Source organism: Stegodyphus dumicola, chromosome 1, assembly GCF_044657685.1.
Source record: "Stegodyphus dumicola isolate Sdum_Otavi_A_Nest chromosome 1, ASM4465768v1".
Taxonomy (NCBI): Eukaryota; Metazoa; Arthropoda; class Arachnida; order Araneae; family Eresidae; genus Stegodyphus; species Stegodyphus dumicola.
Genome location: NC_140768.1, coordinates 169,819,061 through 169,847,038, shown reverse-complemented (window position 1 = coordinate 169,847,038; position 27,978 = coordinate 169,819,061). Strand labels below are relative to the sequence as shown.

At 36.2% G+C, this 27,978-nt stretch overlaps 1 protein-coding gene across 3 annotated transcripts in view; it reads right to left on the bottom strand.

The window, feature by feature from the left end:
- LOC118190648 (mitochondrial inner membrane protease subunit 2-like) overlaps positions 1 to 27,978 on the bottom strand; it is a 293,811-nt gene that overhangs the window by 94,725 nt on the left and 171,108 nt on the right. For 2 of the 3 annotated variants that reach the window (XM_085823070.1, XM_085823071.1), the window contains exon 4: positions 18 to 2,773. The exons of the other annotated variant lie outside the window; for it this stretch is intronic. In XM_085823070.1, the coding sequence (XP_085679196.1) occupies positions 2,587 to 2,773 (187 nt within the window). In that variant the 3' untranslated portion in view covers positions 18 to 2,586. Of the gene's footprint in view, positions 1 to 17; positions 2,774 to 27,978 lie in introns of those variants that run through there. 3 annotated transcript variants of the gene reach the window in all.

Genomic DNA, 27,978 nt, shown 5'->3' with positions numbered 1-27,978 from the left:
ATATTTTCTTTCAAATTTGCATTATACATGAAAATTAATATTCCTATATTTGGAAAAATAAAACAAAGAGAAGTATTCGTTAAATATGCTCTAAGACTTCTACAGAATTCTAAATTCATATTCAATGCCTTTTAATCGCGCATGAAAAACGCGTCACATGTCAAGCACAAAATAGAAACAACTTAATGATAAGAGCAATGGCATCTACATGAGAACAAAATCGCTCATTTTTGATTTAAAAAAAAAAAAAAAAGGTACTCTGTTTTTATGGTACTGCATCTCTGAAAGCCAGAAGAGAAGTCATTATCCGTCCATACTGCATTCGTGTGACAAGTGAAATTAGCCCATTCCTAAGACAATGCTCAATGGTCTTCCTTCTCTTTACGCGCAGATTCGACACTTTGTGAAAACACAGTTTCGGCGGGGGGAGGTGGGGGAATTCTTCCCTCATCTTGGTGCAGGACTCTGTTACCTTCCGTAGTCACTAGTAAAGGTGACCGTTATAAAATAAACTCTATACATTAAAAGAAATATACTGAAGGCGGGGAAACATGTTTTGAATTCGATGTACGGTACTCGTACTTTGAATTCCAGAATTTGTAGAGACATTAGGTATTTTTTGGAGGCCGGAGAGATGAAAAATTGCAAACGCCTTCGCCGGGAATCGAACCATGGACCTCTGGAATACCGGCCCAGCGCAAACGCCTTCGCCGGGAATCAAACCATGGACCTCTGGAATACCGGCCCAGCGTGCTACCGTTACACCACGCAGGCACGCTAGGGAAGTGGGAGAAATACCTTATAAGTTCACCAAGAAATTTTTCAATTGGTATAAAATTATATTGTTTCAACGTAACGTTGTTCGGAACTACAGGTGACAGGTGACGGAGGACGAGGGCGCCTGATGTTTAACATAGGTAAACAGGCATATGCCCCGCGTCCTCTACTACCTAGTGGCAACAACTCCCTGGAGCCTCATCAGGCTGTCATAGAAAGCCGTCCGGGTGCCCTGTCCTGCTGTCACCTGTCACCTGCCTCGGGAGTTTATTTGGATCTTAATGAGAAAGTTACATGGCCATACAAGGGCGGTTGACATAGTCTACATTACGAGTGATGTGTATGACATTTGAAAGTTTTAGGATTACAGTGGTTACAGGAAATTAAAAAAAGGGCGGAAGGTGGGATAACAATATAAGACATAATACACATAACAACATTGAATAACCTGAAACACATAACACTTATAACATTTAGACCATACAGTACACATAAAAACACTTAAAATGCACAGAAGATACTCACAGACTACTAAGTAGAGTACTAATAATGCATTCATATGATGCTGTTAAAACACATAATGCTGGGCAGATGTGATACTATGTGATATATAAAAATGTGTAATAATACTGGTAAGATCACAGGATGCAGAGCAGAGATAAAGCTGTGATACTAGTGAAAACACATGGTGCATGCCAGATATAAAGCACGCGTGTAAGATTTCCAGATATAAAGCACGCGTGTATACTAATTAAAACACATGATGCAGGGCAGTTATAAGACAGATAATAAACATAAGTTGTAAATAATTATTAGCAATGAACTCTTGGTGTTACATATGAAACAGATGGTAGTATATGAGTAATAATACTTATGGGGAGACAACTCATAGTGCATGAACATAGGTTAACACATGATAGGAGTACATGATGCAGAGCAAATATGTTAATAGTATATATACATGATACAGAGCAAATATAGAGCTAATTAAGAGACATGATTCAGGGCAACTATAATACTGATAAAAACACATGACTTTGGGTAAATATGATGCTATTTAAAAGCACATGGTGCAGGACAGAGATAATGCTAATGAGAAACACATGATGCAGAACAGATAAATACTAGCTTATTGGCACACATGGTACAGGGCATATGTTATGCTAATAGAAATGCATGATGCAAAGCAGATATAATACAAATGGGAGCATATGATGCAAATAAATATTAGGGTGAACAGTTGGTGTTAGAACATATGATAGTATGTGTGTAGTAATATTTTAATGAGACAACTCATAGTGCACGAGTCTAGGCGAACACATGATAGAAACACTTTATGCAGAACAGGTATGATGCTGATATATACACATGATGCAGAGCAAATATAGAGCTAATTAATAAACGTGACACAGGGCAGATATGATACTAATAAAGATACATGAAAATACATTATGCAATGCAGTTTAAGTTCTAATGAACACGTATGATGCATATCAGATATGAGAAAGAAAAAAAAAAAAAAAAGGCCACATGCCGCTGAGCAGGTATAGTACTATTAAAATCATTTGATGCAGGACAGATATGATACTAATGAATATACATGATGCAGAACAGATAAATAGCTTATAGGCTCACATGGTGCAGAGCATATGTTGTACTAATAGGAACGCATAATGTAAAGTAGATGTAATACAAATGAAAATATATAATGCAGATAAATATTTGGGGTAAACAGTTGGTGTTTCAGATAATACATATGATACTATGTGTAAAAAAAAATTATGATTAGACAACTCATAGCGCACGAACTTAGGCTGTCATGCGATTGGAACACATGATGCAGTTCAAATATGATATTAATATATATACATGATGCAGAACAAATATAGGGGTAATTAAATGACATAGTGATGAGTAGATGCAGTACAAGTGAAGAACGAGTAAATACACTTGGTACAAAGAATATATGATGCCAATAAATACACATGGTGCAGAGCTGAAAGAGTATAAAAAAATTGCATTTTAAAACCTTTTTTGTGACTAACACTGTTTAAAGTTAATCAGATCATGGTGGTTAGCCATGCTTTCATTCTCATCAAATGTTGCCTCGTAATTACATTTTATGCGTAAAATTTGAACTGTAAGTAAAAATTATAAAAGTCAGATAAATATAGACCGAAAGTGAAATGTTAGGTTAGGTTAGGTTATTTAATTACGGCAAAGCCTCAAGGGCTATCTGCCTAAGGGGAGGGATGCCTTCGTGGAGGACTTTATAAGGGAAACTGGCTCGTATACACGTTACACATGGGGAAAACCACGAAAACACCCATGCAGCCAGCCCGTTCGCGGGATTCGAACCTCGACCAAACTACCAGTGTTCAACGACTTTACCGCTCGGCCGCTGGTGGGCCTCGAAAGTGAAATGAAGAACAGAGAAAAACGCTGTTAATATTTCAAGAAAAACGAACGAAAAGATAGCAAAGTTTGCTTATATGTTGCAGCCAAAACGATTAATGCGCAAGAAATTTACAGGCCTATGTGGGCCTTATAGAAATATTTTCTATGAAGTTTCCAGCTATTTAAATTTCCGATAAATGGTTTTCGTAGCAGAAATCCAGCAAAAAAAATATAAATAAGACAATTACTTCGTAAAAAGATAAACAATGTATTTTATCCAAGTGCCCTGAAATAAACGAGTACAATGTAAAATATATAGATCACAAAGTGCTTTTGTATAACTTAGTGCTAATACTAAGTCTTAACTAAATCTGAGACATAAGTAGAGTAAACAGGTAAACACAATCGATAGTAATACACAGTTCCTTAAAAATTCGGAAAAGCCTTTGCATTTCTAGAAAGTTGGAGCTCGAGAAAGACAATATAGATTTCTAAGTAATTGCGTCCCTTCAAATGTATACAAGCGATACATTTCCTTTGTACCATAACAGTTTACCGGATTTTCCTTGTTTACATTCTTGCTCTATTTTCTCGTAGTTTCGGAAATACGATCGGTATGTTTACTCGCGGCTATTCTTCCAAATATAGCTTGAGGCACCGTCAGTACGTTCAAAAGTATTTTCTCCTACTCGAAATATTCTAAGAAAGTTCTAGATTAAAAGACAATCATTCTTATATCGCAACAAATGCTCTAGCTCTTACTGGAAAACAAGCTAATATTCAAAATTGGTCTCAAATATTTACAAAATGTTCGCTACATAATGATAGTCAAAAATAAGTGATATAGTGATATAGAATCGAGTGAAATATCATAATTCCATTTCACAACTTTAATTAAATAATATGAATTTTTGGTAGTGCCTTAAATTGATGTATAATTCATTAATTATTTAATTTCCAATCTTACAAGAATTAACTGATGAATTTTTATGATAAATGTATTTATAATTTAAGGGTGTTTTAAATATTAGCAAATTCGAGCTACAATTTAATATAATCAGTTAGGTAAGCGCACTGACCGTTTTTACTTCCTTCTACGAAGTAAAAAAGAAGTATTGTAATCGCAAAAAATTTCGGGTATCATGTTTCAAATAAAATATCCATTTTGAGCGCTATCCAATGCAATTTAATGATGTTTTTGCGTGACATCCGCAAGTAAGAACAGAATAAAGGACTCTTTCCCTCAAAAAAAAATATAAAACTGATTTAAAATAAATTCTGAAGAGAATTTTTCGTGGTCTCTGTGCGTACGTACGTACGTATCTCTCCTAACTCAAAAACGAGTAAGTAGCAACAGAACGTTGAAATTTTCTATGTAGGACTGCTATAACATGTAGATGTGCACCTCGTATTTTGGTTGCAATCGGCCGGCTCAAAAGTATATAAATATATGTATATATATGTCCACTCTGTTACTCGGCTCAGTGAGCTTAGTTTCTTTATTCTTATATGTTTGTAAATTGTGCACTTTTTGCTTTAAAAATGACTGAATTATGTTGTTCTTATCTTCCGGTTAAGGTTTTTATGCCTTTAATAAATCTGCATGCATTTGTAGAGTTATCAACAATTTAAAAGTTGTTTAAGAGCAGCTAAGCCTAATGAATTTTGCGATGGCGGACATGTTTGTTGCATTTTAAACTTGGCAAAATAGTGGATTTGTTGCCAATCTAGAGAAACTAAGCTTCGCAACAACAAAGACAACGTCTTCTTTTATTATTGCAAATTAAATCATGTTTAATCCATTCTGGAATTTATTCGAGGAAATAAGAGTTTCAGATTTATTTCGTAATTTTTAATATAGATATTTTGAGTTTTTATGTATTTTTACCTTGTCGGGAAGTGAGAACAGAATTAATTGAATGAGAAATCTTGAATGGTCTGTGAAAAACTATTTTGTTTTTGTTTCGTTGGCTTAATTTCTTTTATACATCGTTTTAGATTTATTATAGTATTTGAATAGAACATGTGGCTACGATTGGATAATTCTTCAAATGATATAAATTTATATGCATTTTGAGTTATAATATGGACGAAATGTAACGCTGTTAAGTGAACCTAGCGCCAGAGTGTCGCTACGGTAAACAAATATAGTGAGTTTTTAAAAATGCATTTATTCTATTGTGGTTTATGCGCTATGGACGGTGTAGATTTAATTATATCCAATAAGTTTAATTGAAATGCAAGAAAAAATGCGTATAATTTAATATTCCGTGCAAGGAAGTCCTGTGGTGTACACATCAGATTTTTTATATTTAATAACACATTACACTTAAAACGTTAAATTGAAAGCTAACTCTTTTTTGAATGATTCTGGCAAAGCACGCGTCTTCGTTACGGCAGGTAACTTCGTGGATAATTTCTAATACAAACATGATAATTAAGACAGTAAAAGTATCATGAGAAAACTAAAAAACATCATGCCGGACAGGCAAAATTTTCATCACCATAATAGTTTCTGCAAAGAATAATGATAAACAATGGCTCTTTCAAAATATAATCTATTTAATTCATAAAAAATTCAAGCCATATAATTAATAATTAAAAGAGATGTTTATATTCTAAATATCTACAAGTGTTACTATATAATTTTCAATTATCTAACATACAACTACATTTCTGTATATTAAACAGGCACACATACACAAAGAAAGAAATATTTGCATAAATTATCTACATTGCACTGGAATTTAATAGTAAAGATAATTTGATAGTGATCAGAAAAAAAAATATTTAAAAATGTAAAGTATTTCTGTAAAACAGATACGCATTTCTCTCTCAGGACATCAGCTTCTTTAGTTTAGATTTATGTGAATGATAATATGGCAATGAAATGTTTAGAAAAAAAGTCATATTAATTGCGAGTTACATGAAAGCATTAAAAATAAATTTACCTCTAACCTAAAATGAAGCCGTATAGTTAAATCAACAGCTAAGTATTGACATCATAAACTTGAAATACAAAAGAAACGTTAAGTTGAAGTTCCCCCCGTGGAAAGACAACATAGCAATACCTGTATTTCTAAAGAAGTGGAACAATCGCTAGTTGAAAGAAAAATGAAGAAATTCTATCAGTTCTCTAACCGAAAAATTTGAAGGACCTATGTTGTAATTTAATAGATGACAAAATAAATGATTTATTTTATGAAGTTTAAACTGTTCTAGAAACAGAAGTGATTAGACAAAAAAGACAAAATCCAGTACAGATGGAATTCGTTCGACAAATGTATTAGCAGATGCTTTTACCATCTCTAAATGAAATTTATACGACTTCTGCGGGCTTAAGTTTAATTTAATTTTTTTAGGATTAACATTCAAAATCTTCTGTCTTAACCTTTTACAACATAAAGGGGCCTATGTCAAGAAGATTCCCTTGCTTCCCAGCTATTCACTTTAGCTTCAGAAAAGTACATAAGAGACAGCGGTTTACACTGAACGGACAGTTTGCGAAATGAATCCTGGAAATACTGGCCTACGTGAATGATTCAGATATTATTGGAAGATCGAAGAAGGCAGTGATTGGGATGTTTTCAGTTCTCGAATATTTTGCCACAAATACAGGCCTTACAGTGAACGAGGATAAAACAAAATTCATGCAAATTAACACGCTGCATGGTAAACTATCGCAACCCAATGTGCATTAATAGCTACACCTTTGTAAAGGTTGGGGAATTTAAATACTTTGGCACTCTAATTAATGACAAAAATAAGTTAAGAGCAGAAATTGATAATAGAATTAAAATGGCTTATAAATGCTTCATTGGGCTAAGAAGACAATTAAGATCTAGCCTTATAAGTCGCAAAACAAAACTACAAATATGCAATCTCCATGAATTACGGATAACGCCAACTCCGGCAAATAAAGGTTCAGAAACAAAACAAACGTGACTTATTTATAAAGCCCATTTACTAAACAAAAGAACAAAAAAGATACCATTCATATAAACTACGATTTTTGCTCCTGGGAGCATTAAAAAAATATCTTCCTTACAAAAGCTTAATATTACATGGTTGGTAGAATGGTTCACACATTGTATGTCTCCCAGACGCTGAAAACAGTCCGTACAACGTCTAGGAATACTGAGTATCAAATTACCGAGATTATCCTGGGAAAGATTAATCCACTCAGCAAGCAATGCTCACAGAAGTTGGAGTACATATGTAAGAGGTGTTTTGACGGGCTGCAATTCGTCGGCCGAACATGTCCCACACATGCTGTATAGCATTAAACTCAGTTGGGAATGCTGGACATTCCATACGGGTAATATTCTCAGATTGAAGACATTCCTTTACAATGTTTGCACAGTAAGGACGGGCGTTATCATCCATAAACACAAATTCTGCGCCCATGGCACCCCTAAACAAACGTAAATGTTGTTCCAGAATGATGTCCCGATCGATTTAGCCCATCATGGTTCCAATCTGAACATGCAGATTTGTTCACTTAATTCCACCCCAAACGAGCAATCCTGCACCATTCTAACGGTGTCTTTCAATGACGTTGTCTTAGTGCTATCGGGTACTTGGAGTTCTCCATATGAAAGTCAGACGTGAATCAGACTGCAAGCTAAACCTGGGCTCGTCGGAAAACATCACACAAGCCCACTGTGATGATGTCCACACTGGATGTTCTCTACTCCAGGCTAACTGCTGGCGAAAGTGAGTTGCCGTGAGAGGAAAACATCTAATAGGGCTTCGAGTATATAGACTAGTCTGTCCCAAACGTCTGTACATGGGTTTCGTTGAAACTGTCGTACCCGTGGCTGAAGATAGCTGACGAGATAGGTCTGATGCTGTGCTTCGTATGCTTATTTTGGCAATTACTGTTGAAACACGGTCGTTATTCAGTGTTGTAACACGGTGACGGCCTGTACTGTAAGGTCTACTAACATTTCCATCATTTTGGAATCATTGCCAAGACCACAAGTTCCTAGGATACTGAATCTGAGTGCGCCCACATTCCTGGCGGCCAATAATTCTACCACGGAAAAAATCATTCACATGCGTCTTCTGTGTCATAATTATTCGGCTGCGGCACTGAGTTGCTTACAGAACGCTCGTGAACAATTTTACTTTTTTGCTGCCATTCTTTATTTACACTCTCGTCATTGTGACGTAATATAGGCGTCATCTGATGACGTCCTGTAAATTGCATATTATTCTTGAAGGCGTGTGCGATAATTATACAGGTGAAATTTTTACTTTGGAGTTCGATTTCCATGTGATTCTTAATTATCCTTTATAGGACATGAGTGTATAAGACACTAACACTGCCCATTTTATGCGAGTGAGACATGGACTTCAATAAAGACATACACGCTCACTAGACATGTCTGAGAGAAATATTCTCAGAGTACGTTTTGGCCCAGTACAGGAAGAGGGACACTGGAGAGCAATATATAACTTTGAACTGTACAAGCATTATAGGTAAGCACAAATAATACAAGTCATTCATAATACATTTAGATGGTTGGGCCACGTTTGTAGAAGCTCGAAAGATAATCCCACTAAGATCCTGACGTTCAAAAAACTTGAGGAATCCCGAGCGAAAGGAATACTACCGACTAGATGTTAGATGACATTGGAAAAGACTTAATACCTTTGAAAATTAAAAACTGGAAAGCAGTCGCGGAAGTTAGAAGATGCTGGAAGGAGTACATCGTTGAGTCAGCCAAGGCCGTTAAGAGGTTGTACTTGTAAAGAAGTAGTATTCAAATTTTTCTGAGTTTCGTTTTTCCTAAGTTTTTCGCTAAGTGTAATTAACTCGTAATTTTTTGTACCAGCCACTTAAAACAATTATTATAAAAAACAAAAAATATGTAATAACTGAGTCCAGCTAGCAAAGTTTCAGGGGGTTCTAAAACATTTAATGGTTTTAATAACAAGCCGAAAATAAAAAGAATTTCTTTCCATTTTTACTTCCTTGTACGAAGTAAAAAGGGAGTATTGTAATTGCGAAAAGTTTCAGGCATCATATTTCAACACAAATATCCATTTTCACCGCTTTCGAAAGCAATTTAACGATGATTTTGTGTGGTATATGTAGGTAAGGACAGGATAAAGGACTCTTTTGCCCCACAAAAATTGTAAACTAGTTTAAAATGAATTCTGAAGAGAATTTTTCGTGGCGTCTGTACGAACGTATGTACGTACGTGCGTATCTCGCATAACTCAAAAAGCAGTAGCCTCAGAGTGAGTGAGTGAGTTTCTTGGCGCAAAAACCAATGATGATTATGATGCGCCAAACAAATGGTGGGATGACCTAATTTAGAAATGAAATACTTATTAATAAAAATTATTAAAAAGCTACATGTACCAAATCCAGAGGATGGAGTCATATAAAGAACCTAGTAAAAGCACACATTAAAATACAAAACAAAATCTGCTGAACAGATTACATTAGATAATAAAAGCCAGTCTCTTTTAAATAATAAAATAAATAACAATTGACCTCTCTTCTGATTAAACGGTCGAGAGGTAAGTCACAGCTATTAAAATATTTCTGACGAAGACTGTTAAAACAGGGACACTCAATTAAAATATGACGAACAGATAGACAAACATTACAATTTGAACAAACAGGCTCATTCTCAGCTTTTAAAAGGTAGTTATGTGTCACTCTGGTGTGACCAATTCTGAGGCGAGTCAAAAGAACTTCATCCTTACGATTTCCAGCAAAATCCCAATGCTCAATTCTAGGCTTTACATGTCTTAACTTGTTTTGAAGCAGCACATCCCAAAGTTGCTGCCATTTGTTTCGAATCATCTCTTTGACTACACAACAGATGTCTCCAAAAGGGATGAGGCGACTGGACAGATCAACAGCACATTTCGCTGTGATATCTGCCAGCTCATTCCCTTTTATTCCCACATGGCCGGGAACCCAGCAGTACAGGATATCATATCCACGACTCGTTAAGTTTATATGTAACTTTAGAATATCCACTATGACTGGATTTTGAGTATGGGAAAAAGCTTCTAATGATTTAAGCGCACTACAGGAGTCTATATAAATTATAAACGTTTTATGGAAGAGCCTTGAGATGTACAAAAGACTATAATATATCGCAGTTAGTTCGGATGTTAAGACAGAGAAAGCATGGTTCAAGCGTCCGTCCTCCATGTGATCTTCAATTACAAATGCCATTCCGACATGATCTTTTGACTTTGAACCATCTGTATAGATTGGAAGATAACTGCTATATTTGTGCCTGTGCTCAGCGAAGAGTTGTCTGTAAATGATCTCGTTAGTGCTTGCCTTCGCATGATGCTTAAAACATTAAGAAGCTGAATCCGTACGTTTTCCCAAGGTGGGATTTCAAAATTCTGTACTGCTTGGGGACGCATATCAGAGAGGGAAAGTTCCTCAATGACAGGGCGAACTCTTAAAAGAAAGGTAGGAACACAGGATGGACGTGTTTCAAATAATGTGTTACACACATTATCAAGTAAGCACAGCTTATTGGGATGTTCAGGTTGGGATAGAATATGAAAATATTTCAAAAGGGACAATTGATCACGCCTCAGATAAAGTGATGGTTCGTTAGAGTCAACATACAGACTCTGGACAGGAGAAGTCCTGAAAGCTCCTGAACAAATCCGCAGAGCTTGATGGTGAACAGGATCCAGTTTTAACAAAACTGATGACCGAGCGGATTCATAAACAACTGAGCCATAGTCCAGTCTGGAGCGAACAAGCGCTCTGTAAATGCGAAGCATAGAGCAACGCTCTGCACCCCAGGAGGTGTTCGCCAACACTTTTAAAATATTTAGTTTTTTAAAACACTTCTTTCTCAGGTTTAAAACATGAGAAAGGAAAGTCAATTTCTGGTCTAACGTCACTCCTAAAAATTTTACTTCGGGCGCAACTGGAATAATTGTACCATTTAGATATAACTCAGGTTCAGGATGGAGACCTCGCTTCCTACAAAAGTGCACGCACACAGTTTTCTGTTTCGAAAAAGTAAATCCCTGTTTGTCTGACCATTCTTGGATCTTATTCAAAGCCATCTGCAATTGCCTTTCTATGTATCTCATGTCTGCTCCTCGACAGCTAATCTGTAAATCATCTACATATAGTGATCCCAAGATGGTGGTAGGAAGTTCTTTTAATACAGAATTTATTTTTAAACTGAACAGCGTTACACTAAGCACACAGCCTTGAGGCACACCCTCTTCCTGTTGAAACAGAGTCAATCCTTACTTGAAAAGTTCTAGTGTTCAAGAAATTCTGAATGAAAATTGGTAGGTTGCCGCGCAAGCCACTCTCGTGAAGATCCCGAAGTATACCGTATCTCCATGCCTTATCATAAGCTTTCTCAATGTCGAAGAATACCGAGACAAGGTGGCTTCTTCTTACAAATGCTCTAAGAGGATGTCTTAAAAAATGGATGTCTCTAAGAGGAGCATGTTATCTACGGTTGTTCTCCCCTTTCGAAAACCGCTTTGATAAGGCGATACAATATTATTATTTTCCAAGAAGTAAACTAGGCGGCTGTTTACCATCTTTTCAAACAATTTGCATACACAACTGGTAAGGGCAATTGGCCGACAGTTGGAGGGATTTCTTGGGTCTTTCCCTGGCTTAGCAATAGGAATTACAATAGCTCTCCTCCATGCACTGGGGAAAATATACTCCTTCCACACTCCCACACACAGTGAGAAGGGCATTCAGTTTACATTCATTTCAGGCAGACAGATGTTTTAGCATTTCGTAATTTATGCCATCAAAACCCGGAGAAGACCTATGTGTCTGCAATAAAGCTCTCTTAAATTCCAGCATAGTAAATGCTCTATTGTAAGGCTCAGATTTGAAAGAGTTGAATGCGATGGGATTTATTTCAGAGTGCTGCTTGATAGAGAGAAATGCAGGTGAATAGTTTCTGCTGGAAGAAACGGCAGCAAATGTCTCATCAATAGTATTTGCAATTTCTTCTATGGAGCTAATCACTCAGCCATCATTTTCCCGAAAGGAAAGTGAGTGGTCTTAATATATTCCGCATGCTTTTCGAACTCTTTCCCAAACCCGCTTACTAGGCGTAGAGGATGTTATTGACGACACATATGAAATCCAGGAATCCCTCTGGCTCTGCCTTCTTACTTTTCGTGCATTTGCTTTGGCTCTTCTAAATGCTATGAGGTTTCGCAGAGTAGGATATCTACGAAAAATACCCCATGCTTTTTTCTGTTTTTTCAGTGCTTCATGACAGTCGCGATTCCACCACGGTTTCGAATATTTTAGTATTTTTCCTGATGTTCTAGGAATCGAAAGCATAGCTGCCTGAATAATAGTATTAGTAACAGCTTCAACAGCGTCATCGATATGCACATCTTCTACCATTTCCTCTGTGAGCTCTGCGGAGGAAGAGAAGAGTTCCCAGTTTGCCCTGTCCAGTATAAACCGAGGGAGTCTCGACATGGGGTTTGCTCCTCTTCGTGCAAGAGACACAAAAATGGGATAATGATCGCTGTTGTACAGATCATTTCCGACACTAAAAGTGCAAAATGGCAACAGAGATGGTGAACAGATGGCCAGGTCGAGAGCGTGGAATGTCCTTGAAGGCTCATGAAAGTAAGTATCCTGCCCATTATTCAGGTGACAAAGGCTATGATCTTCGATCATCTGCTCTATTTGTCTTCCTCGGCAATTTGTATCTTTACTACCCCAGAGCGGACTATGGACGTTAAAATCTCCTATTATGATGAAAGGCTCAGGCAGCTGCTCTAAAAGATCATTTAAATCTTCCTGATCAATGTGCTCATTAGGAGGCAAATAAAGAGAAACGACTGAAACTACAATATGAAAGTTTACTTGTACAGCGACAACTTGGAGAGAAGTCGTCAAAGGAAAGGAATTTGAGGGATAGTCCAGTGAGGTGAGAAGACATACACTTCCACTGGCACGCTCACCTGCAAGGTTATCCTTCCTGACGAGAGAAAACCTCCGAAGTTTTGCATGTTGATCTGGTTTCAGATTTGTCTCTTGTATTGCGAAGCACACAGGATGATAAGCATTGATCATAGCTTTGATGTCAAGGAAATTTCGGTGGAAACCGCGACAGTTCCATGAGACGAGGGCGGCCATTATGAATTATGATTGATGTTTGTTCTTTCTGTGTTTCTTTTTAGTTTTGCGCGGAAGCATATGTTCGGGAACTTCCAGACCGTCTTCCACTTCCATACTGTCTGAATCTGCAGATTCAGAAATAGTTTCATTTACAGAACTTTTGCTGAGACTTCTATTTTTGTTAATTGGTTTTGGAGGGACATGTTTTTGTTTGCTTTGAATAGGTATTTCTTTATTTTGTACGATGTGTGTTGTATTTTCCTTTTTCTTGTTTGCAGGTTGCTGGGTTTTATTTGGTGGAGTCTGTGTACTTATGGAAGTTTGGGTGGCTGTAGTGCGTGTTGATTTAACGGCGCTGGCATATGATTTTTTTGAATGAGGCTGTGTGCTTTGAACTTGTCTCCTCGCTTCGGCATAGGAAATGTTCTTAGAAACTTTTATGGTCTAAACTTCCTTTTCTAATTTCCATTTTGGACAGGAACGGGAAAATGCTGGATGGTCGCCCTTGCAATTAATACACAGTGCTGCAGCAGTGCAATTATCGCTGTCGTGGCCAACCGACGAACACCGAGCGCACGTCAGGGTCCCACGACAGGACATCTTCGAATGGCCAAAACTCTGACACTGGAAGCATCGCATGGGATTTGGAATATAAGGCCTTACGGGGCAATTTAGATATTCAGCCTTAATATTTTTCGGCAGATCAGGCGATTTGAAGGTCAGGATCACGTGTTTCGTGTCAGTCAACTGACCTTCCTTACGCATCTTGATCCGCCTAACACCACAGACGTTTTGGTCAGCTAACTCGGAAACGAACTCTTCTTCTGAAACACACAGAAGGTCGATTTCCGAGATCATACCTCTACAAAAATTCAGAGTTTTATGCGCTGACACAGTTATAGCTACATTTCCAAGTTTGGTTTGTGACAAAAGGGAAGCAGATTGGGTTGGCAAGACAGTATCTATAAGCAGGTCTCCAGAACGGAGACGCTTTATGTTTTTTGGTTCACCTATGAAAGAATGGATATATTTGTTTATCAGAAAAGGAGACATCTTTTTAAGTTCTTCAGAGGCACTGGAAACAACAACAAAGCGAGGATATTCAGTAGTTGCTTTGGCATTTGCAACGGTACGAATTTTCTTGCTCACTGATTTGTCTATGATTTCAATGTCTTGATTGGTGTCATTTGACTCAGGTTTTTTTAAAATAAAAAGGGAAGCCATGATAAAAAATATGATTCGGGTCCGACGGCCCCGCCCACCACGGAGCCCAACAAGGGAACACAGATTCCTGTGTTAGGGCTAGACGGACCTATACGCAAACTGAAGCCCCACAGTCGGCTTTCCCGTAAGCAGGTACTCCCGAGAGCTTGACCCCAAGCCACTGACACAAGGACTAGTGACCAGCCGATTGACACCCGTGAGGACGACTAAGGTGCCTCTCGTTTAGCTGAAGCAGAGGCCAAACCAGTGTGTTGGGGACAGTACCTCGCCCCTCAACTACCAGGACGCCACGGGTCTCCACGCACGGCAAACACGTGGGCAGTTTTCTCGCCACTCGAAAACTAGAGACAAGGGCTGCTCCAGTCTCTCGTGACGAGCCTAAAAACTCCGTAGAGAGAAACCACGAGGGAGAAGGGAAGGGAAAACGTTCCAGCCAAGAGGAGAGGAGACGGAAAAGAGGATAGATCACTGGGGCTCCAGGATCGTGACACCCGTCTCACCAAGAAGATCATCCGCTGAAGGGCTAGGGTACCTCGGGATTGCCACACCCGTACTCACAAAAGTGAGCCCCCCTGAGGGGGGAGTAGCCTCAGAACGTTGAAATTTGTATATGGGGCTGCTATAACATGTGCATGTGCACCTCGTATTTTGGTTGCAATCGGCCGCGCCAAACGTATATAAATATAGTATGTACACTGCTAAAAAAAATGGGACAGTGCTATATCTCCCGTTCTACTGGGCTGATTGACAAAATTCAAATTGCGTTCTTCATGTCTCGAAAGCGCGACTTAGGATATATATTAGATTTATATATAGCACTATTCTAACATAGGTATTTTGACACAAAATCGGACTTTTTCTGAAATAACATACCAATGTTTTTACATATTTCGATTCTACAACTCAAATTACGCCTAAATATGAAATTTTGTAAAATTTGGAACGAAATTTACGGAGAAATTCACAAATTTATATTGGCACTTTTTTTTCAATTCGCGCCAAGAATAGTTCACTTGGCAAATTTCTTAATATATGGCAACCTAGTTTCCTTTCGCGAAAGAGGAAGAAAAGTCACCATCGTTCCTTTTTTCCAAATGATATTCTTTATATTATATTTTTAATTATAACTTATTATTTTAAGTAACTTTTTCTTTTTCGAATTTCATTTTAATTGTTTAAGTTGCATGTTTTTTCCGAATAACTGTTTTAAAAATTTCTATTTACCTATTCGAACTGCGTAAATATAGGTGCAGCGTTTATTTTTTTTCAAATAGTTTTCTTTATATATATTTTTGTCATAGTTATTATTTTAGGTAATTTTAAAATTTTTATACTTTTATTTTGTTGCATTGTCTCTTCAGATAATTGTTTTAAAGTTTTCTATTTATTCCTTCGAACTGAGCATTTTAAATATATTTATTAATATAAATTTTCCAGAATTTGATTTTATTTATTTGAATTGCGTTTCTTTCGGAAGAATACATTGCAACCCAGACTACGATGCGTTTGAAAACTGCATATATTAAAAGAGAAAATACAGTAAAGCACAGTTAACACGCCTTTCAATGTTCCGTTCAGAAAAGATATATATAAATAAGAGAGATGTATAACCGACACTTTAACTTAGGATGACTTGCATACACTGTTTAAACAGTTTTATCATTGTGCCCATTGCTTTACACAATTTTATCCTACATTTAGTTTCTTAAAATGTTATTCATATTTTAGTCAAATATTTTATTTTTGAAATCGCAAGAATCAAATATCATAAGATTAAAAGGTTTTAAATTTAAAAAAATACTAATACTAAATTTTACGCAAAAATTTATTTTTTCTTCTCTTTTTCTTCAGGCATTTCTACTTTATTCTTGCTCTTTTTCTTTAGGCATTCTACAAGTATATTAAAAAGTATCCAACTTTTCGAAATATCTTGATATTTCTGACAATCATTTTAAATAAAGTTATCGCCTTCCATTTTATAAAGGCCCACAAACGGCCCAGCGGTAAAGTCGCTGAACATTGGTAGTTCACTCCGGGCTTCGAATCTCGGTAAACGGGCTGGTTGCATGGGCGTTTTCGTGAATTTTCTCATGTGTACCGTGTATGACAGCTGGTTTCCCTTAGAAAGTTCTTCACGAAGTATTTCGTCAGAACCTTTATCAGTCTTTAGAGGTTAAACATTTTGAAGGCATGAGATGAAAGGAAAGACTGGTTTCATCAAGAGGTTTTGGTTACTTAATTATGACAAAGCACACTAGGGCTATCTGCCTAGGGGGAATGATGCCTTCGTGGAGGACTTTCTAAGGGAAACTAGCTCGCATACACGTTACACATGGGGAAAACCACGAAAACGCCCGTGCAGCCAGCTCGTTCGCAGGATTCGAACCTCGGACCGAACTACCAGTGTTCAGCGACTTTACCGCTCGGCCGCTGTTCCATCAGGAGGGGAAAAAAACGCCTTTAGATGACATCCACACACAATACTGGATAAACTCCTGAATCTTCAAATAATTCGACTGAGAAAATCGTAGGATTCTCCATTTATGATACGATATGATGTTCTATAACGTAATTTAAATTTATACAACCATATATTCTAAAACCATTCGCTCTTCACTTTAATCTGCAATGATATTGTTTTTGCCTTTTCTGTTAATACAAGCTCAATTGATGGTATTTGCTGGTGTACAGGTCCAAGTGTTTTCTCTTTGAACGCCTAAATTCTTTGAAGTATCCTGAATGTATATTCAAAAGCGTCCAATTTTTTTAAACATCTTGGTATGTCTGTTAGCCGAATTTCCCTGCAAATTTTTGCTTACTTTTCTCCCTAATTTTCTTCTTTCCTTCTACAGTTATTTTCAGTGCTCACACAAGAAAATTAAGATTTTTCGATTGCTAGGCTTCCATAAATTTTGCATTCTTGTCAATTTTTTTAAATATCAGTTACATGAATTGCGTTTTAGCTGAAGACAGCTTTTCACATTCTAGTCATTTTAACTATAAATAAAGTTTAAAGCGATATCCAAAGGATAAATATTTTAATTAAAAAATTTTTGCTAAATGACAAAGAAATAAAACAGTCCAGCAGGGTTTATTCTGTACCACCGAGTGACCCGATTCCTATATCGGCTGAAACAATCTAAATCATATTAAAGATCATGTTTTTTTATACAATCTATAACGCGAGAGAAAAATTAGCTTCTTAAAACATTCTTTCTAAGAGGATTAATGTAAAAGATTATATTTATATATATATATATATATATATATATTTAAAGCTGGGACTTGAACCAAATTGTCAAACTTTTAAAGTTTAATTTACATGATGGTTATAATTAAAGTTCCAATTTGAAATGGTCATAAAAAGAAAACTACCGGACCAAATGTTATCAAACTTGGGAATCGTGTAAAGGAGGTTATGGGAATTTATTTTCCGCGGGAAAAAAAAAAAGAGTTTAAAAACTCACCACCAGGGGAAAAATGGCGCTGTATACAATATTGTTAAATGAAATAAGACCCGAAAACATCTGTTTAAAATGTGTTTAATATTTTCCGAAACGTGTTACAAAGCATGTTCAATGTAGCATCCAGCATTTTCCGAAAGCAAGTTAAATCCTGTTACTGCATTCTCAACAGCAGCTCTGAGCATATCAGGAGGAATGTTATCAGAGAATCACATTTTTCATTTCTGCCAAATTGTTTAGATTATCACCATAAATAGTGCTTTTGAGATAACACCAAAGACAAAAGTCACAGAGGTTGAGGTCTGGTGGGAAGAGGGGAAGTGTTGGCCTATAAGACGTTCATTCGTGAAATGTTGCCCAAGTAACTGTGCGGCACTTGTGAGGTGGGGCCCAGCCCTGCATAAAAATCGTAGTATCTAAAATGCCACGTTACTGCAGTTCATGTATCACGAAACATTTTAATATTGACTATTTTAATATTTTAATATTGACCAAAACTGAAAAAATTTCCCTTCCTCCGAAAATAAAATATTGAAATTTCGACCTTGAATTTATTGGGTTATCGAAATATTTAATTTGGCTTATCTTCTAAGTCCTAGTTCCGACAACAATCCCGTAAAAAATTCCGAATTACTTAAGCTGAAGTAAAAGATTTAGTATATATTCACTATATGTTAATAAAGTAATCAGAGTGTAATAAAAATAGATTATAGAATTTACGCTGATGTAACTTTTTGTCTGACTGCACAACATGTAATGGAAGAGAAGGTTTGTAGAGATCTGTTTTTGACATGCCTCTAAAAGTAGATGTCATATTCCTTTTGTCTCTTCAATGTCAAAAAACTTTCCTTAGAGAGGCAACTTTAGTTTTTGAGAAAAAAAAAAAGTCACAAGAAGACAAATTTGAAGAACATGGAGGACGACTGAGTACACATACTTATTTTCGGAACACAAGCGGTTCTCCGACTGGTTATTGAATAATGAAAAGATGCATTGTCATGCAATACAAAACATCTGGAATACGTTTCTGGCTGAATAACGTAAGATTAAAAGTCATCTGTTTAATTCACAGCCATTTACAAGTCAACTACTAGGGCAATTGCAGAATCGTTTTGATCCTCGAGCTTGTAAGACAAACCTAATATCACTGGATTTAAACACTTCTTTAATCTTCCGAGAACGTTCGTTCTTTAGCTCATATTCCAAGAATACTAAGTGAAATACAATTATTGCAAAAGAAATTGAATATTCATTTGCACTACGGCTTGGTAGTTTACTAACGAGTTAACAAAACTTAAATTCTGCTTTTTGTGCCTAAGAATACAACAATATTTTAAATATTTACAAATAAACTATTAAATTGGAGATTTAATTGGAGCCTCACCAATTGCCTAGCATTTGAAGATTGTTAAATACTAATTGTTTGTTGCGAAGTCTAACCCAGGCTGCATGGTTGGTTTTCGCAGTTTTCTAGGTTCTCTTTACAAAGGTTCTCTCTGAAAGCATCTTAATCAAATAGCTCCCATGTTCTTCCTATGTTCCAATAACCAACTAACCTAGTTTAAGCGCGATTTCCAAGTGAAGTTACTAGTAAAATCCGAATACTCATTAAAAATCATGTAGCTAGCCAATCGGGAGTAACATGAAAGATACGGCGCCAATAATTGAAATGTTGTTACGGTACGCTGTTTCTTAACTTCTTAACTTAGATGGTCATTCCTTAATTAAATAGCCCACCAACGGCCGAGCGGTAAAGACGCTGAACACTAGTAGTTCAGTCCGAGGTTCGAATCCCGCGAACGGGCTGGCCGCATGGGCGGTTTCGTGGTGTTCCCCATGTGTAACGTGTATACGAGCCAGTTTCCCTTAGAAAGTCCTCCACGAAGGCATCCCTCCCTTTAGGCAGATAGCCCTCGTGTGCTTTGCCATAATTAAATAATCCAATACAATCCTTAATTAAATATAATTGATTTGTAAATTCTACTAGAACTGACGGTAAGAATTGAAGGGGAAATAAGTAATATGGTGTGCAATCTTGATTAATATAAAATTAAAAATATTTGCATAGAAAAATGTTTGCATTCAGACAGAAAGTTTTTTGAAATATTTGCAATTACTTTATAAGAAGGATTTATTAATAACCGTAATAATTACTTATTATATTACTGATGATTAGGATTCAGTTCTTGACAATTACATTCTAAATTAGAATTTTAAGATATAATAAAAATACGCTACGCACAAAAATAAATTTTAGGATAAAAAATGAGTTCATTTTTTATGTTTTAAAACTTCTTAAATTCATTTAATAGACATCGTATCCTCGTTGTTAATTCAATCCAGAATGTTGGTGTCGTTTATATAATTATTCTTACTTGTCCACAGAATCTGCTGACTTATCCAGCTATTAAGTAGCTGCAGATCATTTCTACATAAGCATTGAACTTCCATTAATTCAGTCTCTAGAGGGTTGTATGTTTATATCATAATTTGCTTTTATAAAAATGATTATTCTAAATCTTATGTTTCTATAAAATTATACTGTGCTTTAAAAATGTGGATGATAGTATCAGCCGCTCTTTCAGCCACTTCAAAAGCAACAGTTTGTTTAGAAATAAATTACGCAGTTAATGTCATAAAATTGAAATAAACATCAAACGAAAATTTTCAGTTTTAGACAATTCGATTTAAACGAAGTAAAGTAGCAGACGATAAAACGCCGAAGGTAAAAATTTATTTTTACAAAAATTTACTCTAAAAAAAAAAAAAAAAAACTGAAATGTTTTAGATTTTAAATTACGTCCAAAGGGGCGTTTTTTAACATTTTGTGTGTTACCTTTCTTTATTAAATATCATGTTCCTCGCACTTAAACCATAAGATCCAGTGCAACAGCAATATCGCAAAATAGTTTTAAAACGAGCATATCTTTAGAATTTCCGATACAGAGACTCACGCGCTGGAGATAAAAAGTTTTTTCTGCACAACGTTGCCATTGCTCGCTTTGAAATCCTTGAGTTTGTTAATCAAAAATTCGTCAAAGTTTTAAAAAATAGGAAATCGATCATAAAACAAATTTCAAATTTGGTCTTCCACATGCTCATATTCGTTGGAGGATTACGTTATTCAAAATTCGATGACTCTATGTACCGTTGTTTTATCACAATACGAGAAATATACATACATTTATGCAGATTTTTCATTATTTAATTTCTTCAAATATAATGCAGGGCTCTAACATTTTGTGGCAACAGTTTGAAAAGTGAACCGACATTTATGAGTCCGACGCAAAATGCCAAAACGAAACTAATAGTCCTTCGGGATTCAAATCCCTTTGGACTAAAAATTAGAGAGAAATTAAAAAAAAATAGTTAAACATTTGAATAATATAATATAATTTTAATTTAAAAAAAATAGCTTTTCATATAGTATTAATAAATATTTATTACGCATCCTTGAGGGAAAAAATGTCATATAATTAATTCTCCGTAAAATTTTACTTGAAATTTAAGGTTAAAAATAGCTGTGGCAATTCACTGTAACAAAAATCCATAGACCACATTTGTTGTTATTATCGCTCAAAAAAAAGATGCCAAATTTCAAAACGCGAAAATATGTATATTCGTGTATATCTTAGAAAATTTTGAATAAAAAAATCTAATTTTTTGCAGATATGCTTAAAAATACACCTACTTTAAGATGATGGTAAAAATTTTATAGGTTATAATTCAGTTTTTTTTTTTTTTTTTTTTTTTCGAAAAATTTATAAAAATTATTTAAAAATAGCAATTTAAAAAATAAACACAAAAAATGGGTAAATGTTATTTGGAATGAACCTAAATTTCGAAATGTGAAAGGAAAAATAAAAAAGTTTAATAAAAAAAGAGATATTAATAAATATTTGCCAAATTCAATTAACATTGAGGAGCTAAAATTTTGAGAGCTAATATTTTAATAACTACTCGCACGATTTTTACAAAATTTGGTATTCTGTCATAATTTGAGTCGTAGAATCAAAATATTGAAAAAAAAATTGGTATGTTGTTTCAGAAAAAGTCCGATTTTGTGTCAAAATACCTATGTTAGAATAGTGTTATATATAAATCTAATATATATCCTAAGTCGCGCTTTCGAGACATGAAGAACGCAATTTGAATTTTGTGAATCGCCCCAGTAGAATGGGAGATATAGCACTGTCCAATTTTTTTTTTTTTTTTTTTTTTTTTTTTTTTTGAGCGGTGTACATATATATATATATCTACTTTGTCACTCGGCTCAGTGAGCTTAGTTTTATTATTCTTATATGTTAAGTCATTAAGACTATTTAACTGTAAGATTACGTCATTTTTTCTCTTCTTGGCGCCTTGCATGGCGCAGATGTTCATTACAGCAACCCTGTAAACGCTTACTCAGTTTTATTTTTTATTGCTGTTGTTGTTAGTAGTAAGTCATCGCTTGAAAGATGGCACGCATTTGATTAAAGTTGTCGAATAAAATATTTAGTACAGTCCACTTCTAGTTAATTTGAAATTGTTGTATAACAACGCACGCATCGCATGAACATTATATGTTTGTAAATTGTACATTTTCTGCTTTAAAAATGATTGAATTATGTTGTTCTTATCTTCCGGTTAAGGTTTTTATGCTCTTAGTAAATCTGTATGCGATATTTTTAGAATTATCAACAATTTAAAAGTTGTTTAGGTGCCGCTAAGCCTAATAATTTTTTTCTATGGCGGCCATTGCTTGTTTACATTTGAAACAGCAGAATAGTAGATTTGTTGCTAATCTAGAGAAAGTAAGCTTCGCAATAACAAAGATAACGCCTTCTTTTATTATTGCGAATTAAATCGTGCTTAATCTATTCTGGAATTTATTCGAGGAAATAAGTGTTTAAAATTTACTTCATAATTTTCAATACAGACATCTTGAGTTTTAATGTATTTTTGCCTTGTCGCGAAGTGAGAACTGAGTTAATTGAATGAGAAATACTGAATTGTCCGTGAAAAACTGTTTCTTCTTCTTTTCTTTTCTTTTTTTTTTTTTTTTTTTTTTTTTTTTTTTTTTTTGTTGTTGTTGTTGTTGTTGTTGTTGTTCTTTGCTTAATTTCTTTTATACATCGTTTTAGATTTATTATAGTATTTGAATGGAACATGTGGCAACGATTATATAATTATTAAGATGATATAAATTTCGCGCATTCTGAGTTAAATAATGAACGAAATGTAACGCTAGGGCCAAATTGTCGCTATGGTAAACAAATATAGTAAATTTTAAAGAATGCATTTATTCTATTGTGTTTTATACGCTGTCGACGAAGTAGATTAATTCAATCCAATAAGTTTAAGTGAAATGCAAGAAAAAATGGGTACAATTTAATATTCCGTGTACAAGGAAGTCATGTGGTGCACACATCAGATTTTTTATACTTATATAAACAATTGTTCCACTCCAATGATTCTAGTCTTCAGATGCAGAAGAAATTATACAATGAATTGTAGTAAATACTGCACCTCGCTGTATAATTTTTTTAACCAAACAACAATTTTATAATTATGCTCTGGAATGAAGGAAAAAGTTTCAAAACATATTATTCTTCAGTGCATAAAACTTCTTATTGTTTAATAATTAAATACAGAGAATGAGTAAAATATCAGCTTTTTTGGTATCAGCCGAAAACGTCGTAGAGACGAAAATGCAGGGCGAAAACGTCATCGTACAAAACATCGTGAGAGAAAAGAAAGCAAGGACAAAATATCGCAGTTCTAAAACCATCGTGGTCCAAAACATCGTCGTCTAAATAAAAGCGAATAAAAAATTACGTCGTTAAAAAAATTAATTATAAATAAAAGTCACTAAAATCCAAAGTAAGGAGAAATTATTTTAAAAAGGGTGATTACTTCTAACGACAGGTCGAAGTAATAAAGAATGATTTAAAATAGGTCTGCTTAAAGTATGGCTCTAAAGAAAAAAAATTAAATGCAAAGGCTAAGGGTTACTGTCTTTCAAAATATCTGAAATAAAAAAAATAACAAGAGTAAAATATTTTATACTCATGGAAATAAGCGGAATAAATATTTTCTACTTAGACTTCGGTTGAATTATTTAAAGCAACAAAATATAAGAGCTACTTTGGATAAAGAATAGCTGATGTTTGTGTGGAATTTCTTGAAAGGATTGACTCGAGTTTACATTAAGCATGGAGAAAATCTCTGACACAAACGCTTAGTCTTTGTTAAAGGTTAAACATGGGGAAAATGTACCATAGTATTTCAATTCTTCTTGACAAACAATTGTGAACTGAAATAATGTTACAAATTTCACTAGCAAGAAAGGCGGAAAATGTATTACAAAATGGAAACATTCGGAAAATGTACCATAGCATTACAATTTATCTTATCTTTTCATTTCTTTCTAACAAGCAATTGCTAACTGAAATAATGTTACAAAATTTCACTAGCAAGAAAGGCGGAAAATGTATTACAAAATGGAAACATTCGGAAAATGTACCATAGCATTACAATTTATGTTATCTTTTCAATTCTTCCTAATAAACAATTGCTAACTGAAATAATGTTACAAAATTTCACTAGCAAGAAAGGCGGAAAATGTATTACAAAATGGCAGAAACACCACACAGTACATAAAATCAAAAACCTAAATTAAAATAACTTCCAGCACCAAAATTTTGCTTTATTTTCTTGAAACATGAATTAAAGTATGTTATAGAAATTTCTGTATCAAACAAACAATTTTTGTGACGATCTCTTAAATTTTGCATAGACGAATTTACATGCGCATAAAAGAAACAAATCTTCTAAAAAAAGCTCCAACTACGAAGGTTAATCCAAAAAAACGTTTACAAGCAGAAGCATCTGAAACGTAATAATTGTGGAGCGAATATTTTCACCCAGGGTGGTTGACAGATGGCGCTAGTTGTCCTACAGCGGTTCTACAAGTAAGTAGCGTCACTACGGAGACTCTTAAGAGCGACAGTAACGGCACGACGTCTAGAAAAGTGGTCTCGCATAGAGGTGCGAGCCGTAATTCGATTCTTATGGGCCAAGAATGTGGCCGCATCCGAAATTCACAGACAAATCGTTGAGGTATACGGGGACAAAGCAATGAGTAGACAACAGGTAGCGAAATGGTGTCGTTCTTATCAAGCGGGCAGGGAGCATATGGAAAACCGCAATATGGAAGCGAGCGGCCGTCCAAGTTCTTCAAGGACGGATATCAACACGGCACGTGTTGAAGAAATCATCCAAAGTGATCGACGAGTAACCATGCGGGAGATTGCCTCAGAATTGGACCTGAGTTATGGTAACGTTCAGCGTATCGTAACCGATGAGTTGCGATATTCCAAAGTTTGTGCCCGCTGGATTCCACGTGCGTTGTACGCGGAGCATAAGGCCACTCGATAGATGTGCAGCCTCACATTTCTTCAGCGATACCATTCAGACGGCCAACACTTCATCGATCGCATCGTTACCGGTGATGAAACATGGCTTCATCACTTCACCCCCACATCCAAAAGAGCCACGATGGAGTAGAAACACGCTGGATCACCGACGAGGAAGAAGTTTAAGGTCACACCTTCTGCCGGTAAAGTCATGGCAACTGTTTTCTGGGATACGACTGGTGTTATCCTAATCGAGTATTTGGAGCGTGGCCATACCATTAAGACCGATCGTTATTGTGCCATCTTAACGAAATTGCGTAAAGCCACCCGACGCAAACGGCCTGGATTACTGAGCAAAGGCGTCATTCTTCTGCATGACAATGCCAGGCCCCATACAGCTCGCTAGACTCAGGAATTGCTGGAAAGGTTCAAGTGGGAGGTCTGGAATCACCCCCCATACAGCCCCGATTTAGCTCCAAGTGACTATTTCATTTTTCCGGCGTTGAAGCGATACTTATCCGGAACACGGTTCACCTCAGACGATGCAGTGAAAACAGCTGCCGAGAAATGGCTAAATGAGCAGGGCCCTGATTACTACCAACACGGGATAAACAAGTTGGTCGAACGTTCTGACAAATGCCTAAACAGGTTTGGCGACTATGTGGAAAAGTGAAGGCCAGATGTGTCTCTTGATTCCCATTTGTATCTTGTTTCTATTGTTAATAAATACTTTTTCATTTGCTTTGTAAACTTTTCTTTGGATCATGCCTCGTATATACGAATTTCTGATGTACTGTTTTTTAACAACTATCCCTCTTACCGGGTAATGAGAAGTCGAAAAAACATACTGGAACTTCAGTAGTTTCACATAACTCGGTAACAGAAGTTTTATATTTAAAGCGATTTTAATGTTCATCTCTCATAACTTCTAGGTTGGCATAAAAAGAAATCTAGAAGAAAATAAAAAAACTGAAGTTTTAAGGAGCGACGGATCCCAGAACTTCGCTTGAATTGAAGTACATCCCATACAGTTTACGTGCGTGTTTGTGAGAAGGGGGTACGTATTCCTGTGTTTACATTTCTATAAAAAATTTTCGCAAGCATTCTTGAAAGTTTGCCAAGAAGCTTTTTCAACTACATTCAACAAATGATCGAAATTTCTGATAAAAAAAATATAAATATATAGTATATGATCGCACAAAATCAACAGGCTTTTTCTTTTGCCACTAATAAAGTTGGAAAATTTGTCTCGGATACATAAAACCGCTGAGCTTCTGTTTTGCACTACACCACTGGCATTTCCTAAACTGGAAGTTCTTCATTTTCTTGGAATATACTCTGAAGTTTATCAATCATTTATTTATTTCTTTTATGTCCTCGTACTGCTAGAAACCGCAGATACAAAGGCACGGTTGTATATCCCACAATAGAGGTCAAGAATAGGTGTGAACTCAAAACCTGGGCGAGATTGCAGAAATCAGACTACATATTTCAAATCGGTAAACAGGAATTGCATAAATATCAAAGACTAATTCCACGGGAACATTTTTATTTATCAACCTACGCTATTACTTATGATGACACAGGAATAAAACTAGGAAGTTAATAAAACTAAACAGCAAATAATCATAACAGATAACGAAGAAACACATCTAGGCATAGAGACAATAAGAGTGAGAATGGTGTCCTGAGGGATGGCTCTCCATTCCTTTTCAACTATTTGACAGAGTTCCTCTTCTGAACGAGGCAGGGGCAGAGTCTGCAAATGGTGTCCCATCACGTCCCACACATTTTCGATTGGTGACAGGTCAGGAGAGTACGGTGGCCAGGGAAGCATCTGTATACCTTGCAGAGCATGTTGGTAGATGCAAGCACTGTATGGTCGGGCGTTATCCTGCTGAAAAATTGCATTAGGCAGCCCCTGAAGGTAGGGGATCGTTACCGGCCGCAGTACATTATCCAAGTATTGTTGGGCCGTCATAGTGCCCTGAATACGAACTAGAGTTGACCTAGAATCGTAGGCAATAGCGCCCCAAACCATTATGCCACATTGTCGCGCGGTGGGGCGTTCCACACTTACTGCCGGATTAGATCTGTCTCCACGTCGACGCCACACACGTATGCGGCGACTGTCACTGGATAAACAGAAGCGTGACTCATCTGAGAACACGACGTTTCGCCATTCTCTCATCCACATCGCTCCAGTCCGGCACCATTCTAAACGTTGGCGTCTATGCTGTGGGGTCAATGTCAGTCTTCTGAACGGACGCCGTGAGTGCAGGCCACGTTCAACCAATCGACGGTAAATGGTTCTGGTCGACACGGGAACATCCAGGGTATCTTGCACATGCTTCAGAATCGCGGTATAAGTGACTTGCGGGACCGCCACAGCTTGTCGGCGAATGCGTCGATCCAGGCGTGCTGAAGTCACTCTAGTTGCACCTGCACCCATTCTTCTTCCCACATTTCCTTGTTCCAACCATGTTCGCCATAGCCGATGCACCGTGCTCGCATCCATGTGGGTATCAGCTGCGATTCGACGTAAGGACCAACCCGCCCTTCTCAGTCCGATCAACATACCCCTCGTAAAATC